General features: G+C 48.2%; 1 protein-coding gene across 1 annotated transcript in view; it reads right to left on the reverse strand.

The window, feature by feature from the left end:
• Positions 1 to 2,703: 2,703 nt before the first annotated feature.
• UNC13B (unc-13 homolog B) overlaps positions 2,704 to 13,683 on the reverse strand; it is a 184,723-nt gene continuing 173,743 nt past the window's right edge. The window contains exons 26-39 of the mRNA XM_004372297.2: positions 11,001 to 11,127; positions 10,668 to 10,764; positions 10,294 to 10,437; positions 9,894 to 9,971; positions 9,241 to 9,318; positions 8,914 to 9,002; positions 8,514 to 8,666; positions 8,265 to 8,388; positions 8,101 to 8,157; positions 7,828 to 7,908; positions 6,636 to 6,783; positions 4,101 to 4,193; positions 3,760 to 3,919; positions 2,704 to 3,603 (exon numbers count right to left, since the gene is read on the reverse strand). Coding sequence (XP_004372354.1) covers positions 3,318 to 3,603; positions 3,760 to 3,919; positions 4,101 to 4,193; positions 6,636 to 6,783; positions 7,828 to 7,908; positions 8,101 to 8,157; positions 8,265 to 8,388; positions 8,514 to 8,666; positions 8,914 to 9,002; positions 9,241 to 9,318; positions 9,894 to 9,971; positions 10,294 to 10,437; positions 10,668 to 10,764; positions 11,001 to 11,127 — 1,715 coding nt within the window. The 3' untranslated portion in view covers positions 2,704 to 3,317. The remainder of the gene's footprint in view (positions 3,604 to 3,759; positions 3,920 to 4,100; positions 4,194 to 6,635; positions 6,784 to 7,827; positions 7,909 to 8,100; positions 8,158 to 8,264; positions 8,389 to 8,513; positions 8,667 to 8,913; positions 9,003 to 9,240; positions 9,319 to 9,893; positions 9,972 to 10,293; positions 10,438 to 10,667; positions 10,765 to 11,000; positions 11,128 to 13,683) is intronic.

Below are 13,683 nucleotides of genomic sequence, written 5' to 3' on the forward strand. Positions count from 1 at the left end.
CAAAGTTTGACTTTTGCCTATGGAGCAGGTCTCCTGTCCTGTATAAGGAAGGAAAGACTGCAAAAGTGCCACTTTCAAGTCAAATATGAGATACAATTTATAGCTTCTTCTCAAGAATCTGGATAGTGCTGGGAAACTGGATAAACTCCCTGAGTTAACAGGAAACGCCTCATCTGGGGACTTGGGGGTATCTGCTTCATAAGGTAACTGGATAAATGTGTGCCCTTTGTGAGTTATTTGGGGAATAAAGACCCCCTTTGCTAGTTACCTGGGCAAATATATCTTCTCTGCCAGTGTCTTGGAAACCTGTATATTCAAGGAGTACGAGGAGGCGGCAATAGCCTCGGTAGCACTGAGAGAACAGTTTATAAGAAAGTATGAGGTTAGACAGCAGTAGCTGTAGGGAAGTGCAAGGAAGAGTATTAATGTTAGAAGTATGAAAAGTACGGCCTCTCTTCAATGAATGTTTGGAGAGAAGCGATAACCGCTCCTTGGGCTGCCCTTTGGGCCCCTCTTGCTCACCGTCGTCGGGCAGCCTTAGACTCCAGCGACCTCCATCTTAAGGTACCTTTCTGCGCAGGCGCTGCATGCGCCGCAGAGCCTCAAGCTCCGTCGCAGAGCGAAGCCCCACGTCCCGCCTTGCACCTTCCCGCAAGCTCACCCCACTAGGTTTCCTGAAGGTGGAACCCTGCAACTGGGTTTGAAGTATCCGACCGAGCACCGTCTCTGTGCTGGCCTCTGGAGGAGCGGAGATGAAATACTCCCTGCCTTCGGGTAGATCACAGGCTGATGAGGGGAGACAGACGAGTAAATTATAACCACATAGTGTGCTGTAGGGAAGGGCCAGGGTTAGTTGGGTCTTAAAGGCTTCCAGGAAATGTCAAAGCCTAGCCAGCTGTGGAAAGAACTTCCGAACACTCCAGAAAGGGGGAACACAACATGCAAAGGCACAGAGGGGTAAGAGTGCATGGTACGTGTTCGGGAACTGCGAGGGCAGTGCTTTAGAATAGCTGTAGGATGGTGGGAAAACCAGGTAGCAGGGCTGCACTGACTTGGCAGAATCTCGGAGAGCAATATACCAGAGTGTGTGAAGAGGACTTTAGAGGTAATCCAGACAAGGGGAACTAAAAGCCACTATTCCACTTGCGGTAGTGGTAATTGTAATAGAGGTAAGGCAATGGATTCAAGAGGCAATTTTGAGGTAGAAATGATAGAAGGTGACTGGTTTGGCAGAGGATGTGGGAGAAGGAGGAAGTTTTAAAATGGCTGGGCAGCTGTACTGGAAGGATTTGTTTAGCAAGCAAATGGAAATAAGGAACTGAGGGAGGTTGGAGTTAGTTACCTACCTGTGCTCCCACCCCATCTCTGCCCCACTAGTGGTGATAGTGCAGGATGAGAAATCAGATGAGCACTATCTTTCTTGCTTCAGCTTTTTGGATCCCATGATGGGGAATCCTCACTTTTACCTTGTTTCCTCCTCTTTGAAAGCAGACTTTTCTACTCAAGCTCTTCTTCCTTGAACAGAACTTGAATGAAAAGGCCAATGTGCAGTCCCTGGGCCTAATCCTCTGTCCTATCCATGCCAGCCTCAGCTCTCTGCCAAGCCCTGGAGGTACCTCACTCCTCAGTAGGCCTCAGCCTTGTCCTCACAGCCCAGGCTGTGGTCTGTCCTAGAATAGTCCAGTGATTCTATACAAAGGAAGAAATCCTGTGGGCTAATTTTCACTGGCACATGTTGTCATCTCCTGCTCTTCTGGAGATTTGCAAGTAGCTGATGCCCTAGGTCCTACGTCTCTGTTAATTGGATTGGCGGTCTCAGGTAGAGGCCAAGATGCTAGCCCAACAGCTGCTCTACTGCTTGGTGCTTATTCTGAGCCACTTTAGGCTCTACCACTCAGGGACAGAAAGGGAGGGTGAAGCAGTAAAGGGCCACTGGTCCAACATCTACCATTATGTAGGATAGTCATTTCTGTGGCTTTCCACATTTTGGTAGAATTACCAGACCCCAGAGGCTGCTATAAGATAATTTATTACAGACTAGCCTATAATTTCCTGTAACAATGGCACATACAGTAATTAACAATAACAAAGATGCTTGGTTTCTTGTTTCATGTAGTGGCCAGTACAGCTGTGGAAAATGCCGAGTTCCTCAGGAAGTCCAGGGGGCTGTTACCAAGGAAATCCAAAGACCGTATCACATCTCTGAGCAAGGGCCTGGGAAGTCCATATGACCCCTGAGTTTGTCTCTGACCTCTCAGGGAATGTTGAGGCCCCCTCCATCCAGCCTGCACAAAGGGGCCAGATTCCAAGCTCCTTCTGTAAGGGTGAACATCTTTGAGGGGAACAGCAGTTGACCCAAATGAAAAGGAGAGAGTCCAAAAGCTAGATTATTTCTGTAAGGTGGAGGAACAGCCAGAAGGCAGAGGCCACAGGTGAGGGGGGCTCTTTCTAGACTGGATTCCACAGTTTTGGGCTTTGTTGAGGGCCTATCCAAGAAATATAGCCCTCTCTCCAGGATCCTTCAGCTAGTCCTCAGGCCCATACACATAAGAACAGCCTCCCATGGCCTGAAGCATCACTCCCCTGCCCTATAGGAGTGAGGTAGGGGGACTCCCGGGCAGGTGGACCCTGGTGCTTGGGATCCAACGAATATTCTGCTCAGGTGTCTGAAGCACCACGTGAACCTGGTTCTACTCATGACAGACATAATCTGGGATGTGGGTTAGCACAGCTCATTTTTGGAAGGCATCTTGTTCAGTTTCAAAGCCTTGTTTGCACTGGAGCCACAGAAAATTAGTGGATTCTGCTCAAGGGACAGTCTGAATTCTATTCTATGTGCTCCTGCTCTGGCCACACCCCAGTCCAGACTACAGGGCTCGAACAATATCTGCAGGCTCAAATGACTACCTAGCTAGCCAGGGATAAGCTCCAGAACTTCTAAACTTGTTCTTCTAATGATTGGTATGTATGTATCTAACTGGATAAGGTACGGTAGGGAGAGTGGTTAAAGAGTGTAGAGTGCAGTGTCTACCAAGAATGACTGACATTCTCAGGAATGTCTGTCCCTCTCTATGAAAAATCTCCCTATGTGATAACTTGCACAGCCCAGTTCCTAGCACCACAGGCATGCTAGTCAGGGATTCATGGCCCTTTCTGTGAAAGCCCTACCCTCATCACCCAAATTTTTCCCTAAATAACCTTAACTGAAAGAGTCAGCCTCTTGACCACAAGGACCCTAAGCTGGCTACATAGCTAACTCTCATTGGCCCTGATTTGTAGAAGTGGTGCTGCCTGGTTGGCACAGGGGACAAAAGTGCTCAGCTCCCCTCCTCTGTGGAACGAGACTCTGATTTTAGTTTCACAAACTCTCGGGCCACCTCATCATTGCTCCTCTGAGACAGAATCCGGAGAATGGTCATGCCTGTCTCATCCATGTGGATCTTCCGGCCCAAGGGGCACCAGCAGGCACAACTGCCCTTGGCTGCCACATCTCTCAAAGGCATCACAGCCAGCCCCAGCACACGATCCTCCCGGGCAAAGCAGTAATCCTTCACACATATCTGCAACTCATAGGCCTCTGGCCCCTCTTCATTTCCTAGGAGGCTGTGAGCACAGAGTGGAAAATAGGAGGCCAAAGCTGAGGGAGTCTTCAACTGAGTTCACCCCAGCCTGCCATCCAGCCCACCCCTCCCCTTTTGTTTTCTAATCCCCCAGGTTATTCCCACCCAAATCCTGCAGGTCTTCCACCCCATAACTTACAAGTGAAATGTCTCGTTGTACTTAGGGGTCCAGTTGTTGCTTTTGGACTTGGTTGTGAACTTCCTCTTCTTATCACTTTGGTGTGGGCCAACCATGGTCACTTCCACAAAGGGCCGGAACATACCTGCTGTCTGCCACTTGAGGTCATTAGCAGCCACCACTGCCAAATAAGGGAAACCTGTGAGGGATCCCACCAAGTCTTCCCAGTTCTTGAGCCCCAGGTGGCATTCTGTTTGGAGGAAAGCTGAGATGGAAGGCTGGGATTAGCAGCCCCTGCCTTTGACTGCTGAGAGGCCACTGGGCAGAAAAAAGTCAGGGATTTGTGATTCCACACCACTCACCTTTCACTGTGACCTTGTGCTCCCCAGTACCAGGGTGTGTAAACAAGTCCACCTGAATAGAGATTTCTCCCACAGAATCATCCATACCAGATCCTAAGGGATAAAAGCACAAATTAATCCCCCATTAGGAACTCTAGGACTTCAGGCCTAATTATTCCAGGTAAAACTGAGGAGTTAGAAGGCTACCACCCTACACCCTAAAGCAAGAAACAATGACCCACAGTAACCACAGGGAAGTAGGCAATGGGAGAAGGGAAAGAAAAAGGAGAAAGAATGAGGTTACATATTATAATAAAGTTAGGCTGATAATATCTTAGGCTGAACTTCTTACAAAAATACAGTACAAATCTCCTAGGATCCCCAAATCTCCCCTATCTCCTGGGCTGAAGAATTTTTCATTGAAAGTTGTTGGGAAGGACAGAATTGTCACCCTGTAGTTGTATCTAGGAACTGTGTCCACCCTATGGTGTGTCTAGTGGAACAATGTGGTTCCTTTCTAGCCAAAAGCACCCTTCTGCCTGCCTCCAGGATTTCTGGAGGCTCCTGCTTGGGAGGTTGCCCTGCTCAGAAAATACTTTGTCCTGCTCAAACCTGGATCCCTCCATAGAACAACGCCCCAATCCCAATCTCTGGAAAGAGCCAGTATGCAGGCAACTTTCAGCAGAGGCCCCACTCTGTTTTGGGAAAACACCATTACCCTGAACACCATATAAACTCTTCTTTGAGGGCTGAGGGGGGAGGAGGGAGTTAGAGGTTCTGAGGGCAGAACTATTGTTAACCCCTTCTTGGACTGTAAGAAAACATCTCCTATCTCTAAAAGTTGGGGTAGGCTTCTGAACTTTGAACCTGGTTTCCTGCCCCCACTCCCCCGACATAAAGAGCTTATTCTAGTTCACAGGAGTCAGTGTTAACCCATGTTAGACTAGCCCATGTTAGATTCATATCTGCATCGTGTATAACATACCCTTTTCCGGTCGAATGTCCTCATTAGCAGTGAACCTAATACCTTTCCCATCATGCACTGAGTGAGGACAGGCAAGTCAAGAGGTAGTAGCAGTAGAACAAAGAAAGAAGAATCAGTTAGAGGTCTAAGGAGTTAATAACCATTCAGAGCAGCTCTACACATATTCTGAGGGAGCACAGAGATAGGGGTGGGGTGGAAAGAGGAATCAAAGAGCTGGGATCAGTGCCTGAATGCTGCAAATTAGACTCCAGGGCTTAGAGATCAACCAAATCATTGACAGAAGAGAACACAGAGAGGTGTCTGAGACCAGTGGGGCAGGCAAGAGAGAGGCTGCAGGTTCTATTTTCCTCGGCCCTTAAATGATACAGCAAGAGGTAGAGAACACACACATACACATTCGGATTTTCCCTACATCAGTAATTCTTACTTGAAAGTCCCTACCCCTGCCCTTACCTCATACATGTCCAGACCAGCCTCCTCATCTTCATATCTAGCTTAAAGCTCAATGTTTCTAAAAAGCCTTTCTGGATTAAACCATCCCTGAATAAGCCTTTGCACGTACTCAGCTCTGTAAAAGTTGTCCCTGTCCCCTTGAGCAAGACTCATAGCTGCTTCTGCTCTCTCTTCTTCCCACCCTGGACTGGAGATAAGAACAGATATGGAAGATGGAGCAGTACAATAGGTCACTTCCATTTTCTCACCTCCCTCTACTCCAGTCTAGCTGATTAGATACTTCTTCCCCTCCAGGTCAGCTCTGTGCTCCAGATCCACAACTCAGTAAGGCCTACGCCTTCCCCCTCCCTCCACCAGGTTCACTCTCCCAGGCAGCATCTGGAACAAACTATCACAAATGTGCCTGAAGGTTCCTCCTGGGAGGGCCCTGCTCCAGGGTCAGGGTCAGAATTTCAGTGTGAGCCACAGCAGTGCAGGTGTCTTTTGTTATTGACAGGCCTGGCTAGAGAGAGGGAGGGTTCTGAGGACTGGAAATCACTGGGAGAAAACCATCTGCCTGAGTCCCTGTGCATTAGCACTACCTATGAGGCTGGGACCATAACTATGCACAGTGCCTCAGGAACTGCGCCCTTCCTCCAATTACTCCCATGGTTTGCCTCTCAGTCACCACACTAGTGACTCCTCTGGAGAGTCTTTTGTTCTGTCTCTCCAGGACAACTCCCAGCCAAAGCTCCCAAAGCTATGAACCTTCATGAGTGTCCCAACCACTCATTTTCAATACTTCTCACACATTTTTCCTCTTCTCACCCCATACCAGGCAGTGTATTCTCCTTGAGCTTAATAAACATGCACTGGCCAGATGAAGTCTGGGAGAAAAATCATAGGCACAATACCCAAGCTCCTGTTATTCTCCCATCTGGTAGGGTACGGGATGGAGTCCAGTATAGGTATGGGGTGGGGGCTAAGTATTAGGCTCTCTCAAGAAATCCTGGTATCTATTTGAAGGGCTCTCTGACTAAATAACTGGATTCACCCTAGGGACTAGAGGACACGAACTCCCTAGGGGCAGAGATGTATCAGGGAGGGGAGGTGGAGACCCAAAGCCCTTGGGGGCTTACCCTGGGCAGTCTGGGAACGCACAAAGGTCTTGATGAGTGTGTCTGTGGTCTGTGTGTACAGAGACAAGGCATAGCGTAGAGACTGCAGATCTGGGCTCTTCTCCAGGAAGGTTTTCTTCAGTCCATTGCCTCCTGCATGGAAGTATTGCTGAAAGACAAACAAGCACCTGCTACTACTGCCTCATCCCCTTATAGACATGGCCAGTCCTCAACACTGTCCTTGGAGAAATCACATCTGAGCAGAGGCTCAACTTATTGTGGAAGAAGCCAGGAGAGAATGGTAAGGACAATAACCCTTTAATAAATAATAAGATCAGGAATATCCTCAGAAAGCAAGAGTCATAGTCTTAGGGTGTGGTAAGGGATGGATGAGATTAAGACAAGTACATTCACAATAAAGTGTCATACAAGATTGTATTATTTTATTTAGTGGTGGGGGCTAGGGAGCTGTTCAGCAAGAAGGGGTTCCTGGAGGTCGTGTTTGAAGGATGGGTCAAACAGGACAGGCAAAGATAGGGGGTAGAACCGTTTTCAGGCAGGAAGAGTAACCAAAAGTGCTGTTTTGCCCCTCTGAACCCTTAGAAAACTTTGTACCTATGATGTACCTCTCCCAAGTGCCTTGAATCACATATTGCATGTACCTGCCTTATTACTTCCTTACTGGATTATAAGCGTCTTGAGGTTAGGAGTCGTATCTGATTTTCATTGTATCCTTCATAATGCATAGTGCCAAGTGTATAAGTTCCACAATTAAATGAATGAAAAGATGGTAGAAAAAAAATCCTTTGAAAACCCAAATGACTTTATACTCAAGTGGAAGAAAAGAAAGTCAGTCAGTCAGATCTGGAGTATAAAGATCTGGAAGATAAACTTCCAGTAGGAAATACTTAGGAATGGCAATGAGGAACTAAGTGAACTGAATTGCCCTCAGAACCTAGGAATAAGTGCCCTGGGTCCATGGTGAATCATTTGAGACCACAGAGGAGGTGTCTTTTTGGTTGCTCCCAAGCAGGTCTTGGAAGAAAGCTGAAGGAAACAATATGAGCACAGCAGAGAAAGTAACAAACATAAAAATCACTCTTTTCTGGATGTGGAGTGGCAAGAGCCCTGAGTACACCTAGTCTGGCAGGGCAGAATGCCAGGACAAGTGAATGTAGTAGTAAGATTGTCTGGAAGAGGAAGAGGTCTCCACCTTGATGGTGTCCAGGGCGAGGTCAAGAACTGCACACTGTTTGGGAGTGAGGCTCCGTGTTTCCTCTCGTACCATGTGGTCCTGGAACACCAGAGAATGCAGCAGCATCAGGACACCTTGGGGCTGTCATGAAAGCCTTGCCCCCACAGCTACATGTTCCTCTCCTTCCCTTCCTCTTCAGTCTCCAAAGCTCAAATTTCCTCCCCACAGGCTCCACACCCCCATAGTCTCAGAAGAACCATGTCTGTCAGGAGAACCCCACACCCAGAGTACCTTGAGTTTGGAAAGCTGGCTCAGCTCCTTGGCAGCAGTGAAGATCAGCTGGGTACCCTAAGCAGAGAGGCGATCAGATAAAAGCAGAACACCCCAAACTTGATCAGGAAGCAGGGAGTGAGGGGAAAGGAGACGGCAGGAGTAAGTGGAAAGAAGTGTCCTACCGTCTGGTCAGTGAGTGGGGGTACAACAATCATCCTTTCAATTGTGTTCATTACGACTCGCCATAGCTCCTTCAGTACACGCTTCAGAACCGTCTTCTCACACACAGTGGCAAAGAGTGTCAGGCTGCAAGCCCAGGCAACAGGTGAGGAAAAGCCAGAGTTTGAGAGCCTCCCTCCCAGGGAGACTCCTTTGTCTGCTTCCCTCTGCCTTGCTTCTCCCCACAGTATACTCTTGAGGGCTATACTCACTTGCCATCCAGAAAGTCCATGAGAGGCCGGAGCACACTATCTGCATCCTGAGCCACTGAGGCCCTGGCGTTGGGGGATGCATTCCCTGGGCCCCGAACTTGGCCCAAGATATCAGCCATTTGTCGAACACACTCATCAATCTGCACCTGGAAACTACACATGTGCCCACAGTGCAGCCCTTCCCTCCCCAAACACATACTGCCCTGGAGCAACACTGGCTATTCGGTCCCATTCCAGCATGCTCATGGTACAGCTCCAGCAGAGACAGGCAGAGAAGTAGAGGGAAGATCCAAACACCTGCAGCTGGATGGAGGGGTGTGGAGGATGGACTTTGGGAATGGCCAGGGACCATACCTGGCTCCGAGGGCTGGCAGGTCCATTGTGTTTTGGAGACACTGACCTGTTTCCAAACACCATGCTGAGCTCATCCAGAACTGTATTCAGTTTCACCTGAAGCTCCTTCAGACTGTCTGCAGCTTCAGGGTCCAACTGTATCCATAAAAGGTGGGCTTGGCTAAGCTGGTTCTCTTAGCCTCTTCTCCCCTCCTATGTCCCCTGGGGCCTTTATCCCAATGCCTACTCGAATCTCTCAACTCAAGTCAGCCTAGACCCCAGGATAAAGTCCTGGCCGATACATAGTTCAAGAAAGGGTGGAGCTCTGTGGCCAGGGGGCTCAGGAATAAAGGGAAGGTGCAGAGGTACAGAGGCACCAAACCCTAAGACCTACCTCCTTGCCTCCCATGGCTTCAAACATTTTCTCCAGCTGGACTCTCAGCTGCTGCATGTTGTTCATCAGGATGCAGGGCTTTGGAGACAGATGGAGCTGCTGAATCTTGGCTCCTTTTAGCACAGAAGCCATTAGCCTAGAGTCCCTCCCCTTCTCACACTATGCTGAAAGCCATAGGGAATTCACAACACATATCACATAGGCCTTTCTCTGAGCATTGAGATCTGGAGTCAGTTCAAGCAATTCCTAAATGAAGATTAGAAGCAAATATTTTGGTTTTTAAGCTAGGTGGTGGGTACACAGGTGTTCAAGGTACTATCCTTTATAATTTTTGAATGTTTTAAATTTTTTTCATTTAAGAAAAGAAGACGAAACAAAGGCTTAGCTTAGTATAGTATAAAGTACAAAGTGGAGGCTCAGAGGAACTCCTGGTGAAGTTTTTATCATTTTGTGGCATAGATCTCAAGGGACTACAGTACAACCAGCTAGACAGCTAGATAACCAGAGAAACGGGCCAGTGAGAAAAGCGCTGGTGGGAATCGGAAATCAGGAGTATTACCCCAACTCTGGGCTCTGAGGACAGTCTCAAAAGCAAGAAATATTCATATATCCTCCAGTCCCTTTCTCTAAGGGCCTCAGGGCCTGACCCTCACCAATTTCTCCTTGGTGCAGTAAGCTGGGAAGTTCTTTGATAAGATGTCTGCATACTGCATCAGCACCTTCCCGATGGTCTAATAAGAGAGGAGAAAAGGAAAGGGAGGGAACCCTTAGGTATTCCCAAGGGATCTTGCCTGAGGCCGCTCCTCTCATCCCAGATCAATAATAGGGAGGTGAAGGGGGAATCTCACAGTAAGACACAAAGCTCCCTCTCAACCCCATGACAGCGCTGAGAGAGACCCATCTATCTGCCCCAGACACATAAAAGGAGAATGGAGTAACGCTAGTCTTTACCTGAAGGCCGCCTGGCAGAGAGGTTGCGCTCAGGCCTGTGACTAGACTGTGAATGTGGTGGTGATGGTGGCAAGGGGGAGAGGGAGGGAGGGGCATGGTCACCTTAGCAAATCTCCTCATGTAGTGGGCAAGGATGTTAGGGTCTGGGCATTCCAACTTCCGGATGATCTCAAAGCTCTGGTTGAGCTGTGTGAAGACGTCCACCACAGAGCAGGAAAAGAGCGCGTGCTCTGATGTCTGCTGGAACTAAGCAAGGCCACACACAGGGTCACTGTCCTCAACTGCTATCTTTTCCCCAAGCTTGTAGGGCTCAAAAGGGCTCTATCCAGCAGGGGTGGATCAATGGCCCTCAATAACCCTCCTTAGGGACTCTGCAGGCCAGGGATAGCCATCCTGGCTGAAACCCAGGAACTTTTGCAGAAAGTTAATTGCTGGAGACCTGATGTGACCCCTGTGATTCCAAGCTCCCAACTTACACCATCCTTCTTATCTCGTTCCAGGGCCCCACGTAGGAATTCAACGGACACATCCTCATTCTCATCCAGCCACTGCAGCACAAACTGCTCAAACCACCTGCAGCCAGAGGAGTATTGGAGGTTGGAGATAGTGGTTGGCTTATGCCCTGTACCTGACATCTTCATCAGACTGGGATCTTCTGGAAGGTAGGACATGGCTTGACCCTTTTCTGTTTTTATAGGAGTGCCCAGAAAAGCCTTGCTGCACTGAACTAAGGATACTGGCCCCTGCCCACCACCAAAGCCAAAGGGATTCTCTTCCCTTCCCTCCTCAATGCCCACATAATCACTCACGCTGGGTACTCAGGCACCTGCCCCTGGAGGGCAGGCAGATCCTGCACGTATTCATTGTGGAGCCACTTCACTTTGAAGTGCAGGTTCATGTAGTCGGCACTCTTACACAGCCGGTCTTTCTCATGCTCTAGTGATGGGGAAGAAGGCTGGGTCAGATCCCGGCAGTAAAGGCCATGGTTTCTGAGTTTTTCCAAGGCAGCTAATCCAGTTGGGTGGCTCTATCAGATGTCTTAGAACAAGGGTGACTCCCAACCTCCTCCTCACAACCATCTCCCCACACCAGTGCTGTGCTCAGTAACTCTCCAAGAGCCTGGCCCAAATCTTCATTTAGAGTAAGCCAGATAAGGCCTATGGTCTTCCTGCTCTAGCTTTTAAAAGTGCCAAGTGAGGTCATTGGCTCCTGGTGATGAAGAGGAGAAAGGGATGTGGGTACTGTTGCTGGTTAGAGAGGAGACTGCCCAAGACGGGATAGGACTCGTGATTTTCCAGGGCTTTTCTATCCTCGTGGCTGGGCCATTCCCTCAGACTGAGTTTAAATGCAGAGATGAGTTATACATGGAGTGAATGAGTCAATGACAACTTCAGAGACAGGGAAAACCAAAGTGGGACCAAACTGACAGAAAGAGCAGTTGAGCAGCCATGGTGTAACAGCATCTTGAGGTAAACTGAAGGGCTCCAGAGCAGAGCTGAGATACTGAAAAAGAGGAGCTTTCTGAGCAGTATGCAAATAAGAATAGTCCATATGGAAACACAGCCAGATGTAAGGCCCAGCATGCTGCAGAAAATGGGACACTTATTATGGACCTGAAAGATCATCCAGCTGAATCTCCAGAGCCTTCTGGAAAATCTAGGACAAAGATTACCCAGAGCCTGCTCAAAGAGTCTGGAGTACTGGCCACACCCACAGCTTTTCTTCATCCATCCCCTTTAATTGAAGCATTAATTTGAATAATAATAATAAAGGCCAATTGTGTGCTGACATATAGCATTATGTTAAAAGCAAGCAAATGGGGGAAAGCATTGAACAACAAAAAAGGGAAGGCCAGTTCCTTGGGGACTCTATTGCTCAACTATGAGTTGCTATAGGTGATGCTCCTCCAAGTCAAGGTAAAACATCCAGTCTGGGGTAGCTGGCCCTTGTGAATTAGTGCAGCAGACACTGAAGGAGGAAATGGAAGCCCAGGTTCAACTTGAAAGGGCTCCCGGTCCCAGGAATGTTATCTCCTGGCACTACAGGCAGCACCATCTCAACCTGAAGTTGCAGTTGCAGTCTTTTCCATGAAGCAGTCAGCAAGAGAAGAGGAAAAGGGATTAGACTAGAGGCAAAGGAACAACAACTAGAAGTTCTTACCACCCAGAAAGAGGACTTTTGGTATACAAATGACAGTGGTTGCTTGTGACAGAACAGAGACACCAATGAGCAACAAAAAGACTGAAAAAATCAGGGACATGGAGAGGTCCTCTCAGGGATTACCCTGTTTCATCCACCCCACCCCTTGATGTCTGTGAACCAGTCCAGGGACCTAGAACCATAAAAAGGTACCACTAGGAGGGTCCTCCTCCTTCCTGTCAGCAACCCAGAGGAAGTGTGGTCAGGGCTGCCCCATCACTCCAGAGCTCCCTCACTGCTTTCTTCTAAGGACTTTGAAGGTACGGCATATATAATTCTCACTTTCACTGTCAAACTCATTCTCCGTATTCTGGCCTCAAACTCCAACTCCTACATTAACTTCTGTGGCACAAAAACCAACAGGGTAAGTGCTGAAAATGTGGTCCACACCTCAAACTGTTCTATTAAGTCCCAGGGAATCACGTTCCAGTAAAGTTGCTCGAGGTTGATGCTGAAGGTGGTGGTGATGGTGGGGGTTAATCTGTCAGAAGTCGAAATCATTTATCTGTAAACTTCTCCTGCCCCCTGACTTCCATTGTCTTCCCTTCATTTGTCTTTCATCCTTGAAGAGTTCTTTCAGTCTTGTGATTTCAACTATTCCCTTTGCTGATATCTCCCCCAAATCAGGTCCTGGTAATACCTATATAAGATTTTGATTGAGCATCTCACTTTGCCTGGGTTTGAACTGTCATCATCTAAACATCTCCAGCTGAAGGTGAACAGAGTATACCAACTAATCTTACCCTCTTGTTCAGTGCTGAGCATCATCCTCAAGTCTTCCTTCTTCCTCTTTACCCACATCCAGTTAAGTCACCAATCCCTGCTGATTTTAACTCCAAAATATTTCTGGAATCTATTAATTTCTTTCTAGCAGCACTATTGTCCACCTAGGTCTCATTACCACCATCTCTAACCTGGATTACTACAACAGCTTCTAAACTGGTCGTTTCCCCCTCCAATCCATTCTGTAGACTGTAGCCAAAGTGAGTGGCCTTTCTACATTATAAATCTGATAATGTCCTTCCCATCTGCCTCAGGATACAGTCCAAAAGCCTAATCATAGCTCACAATCTCTTTTATGATCCGGCTCTGTCCCACCTCTCCAGTCCCATCTCTCATTTATCTCTTCCCCTGCACTCTAAAGGGATAGCCATACAGAACTACAGCTTTCAGTTCCCCAAGCACAACAGCTCTCTCTCTAGACCCCAGACCTTTGAACATGCTGCATCCTCTGCCTGAAATGTTCTGTGTCTCCCTTTCCTGTCACTATCACTCTCTCTCCCCACTGGCTAA

Source organism: Trichechus manatus, unplaced genomic scaffold, assembly GCF_000243295.1.
Source record: "Trichechus manatus latirostris isolate Lorelei unplaced genomic scaffold, TriManLat1.0 scaffold00016, whole genome shotgun sequence".
Taxonomy (NCBI): Eukaryota; Metazoa; Chordata; class Mammalia; order Sirenia; family Trichechidae; genus Trichechus; species Trichechus manatus.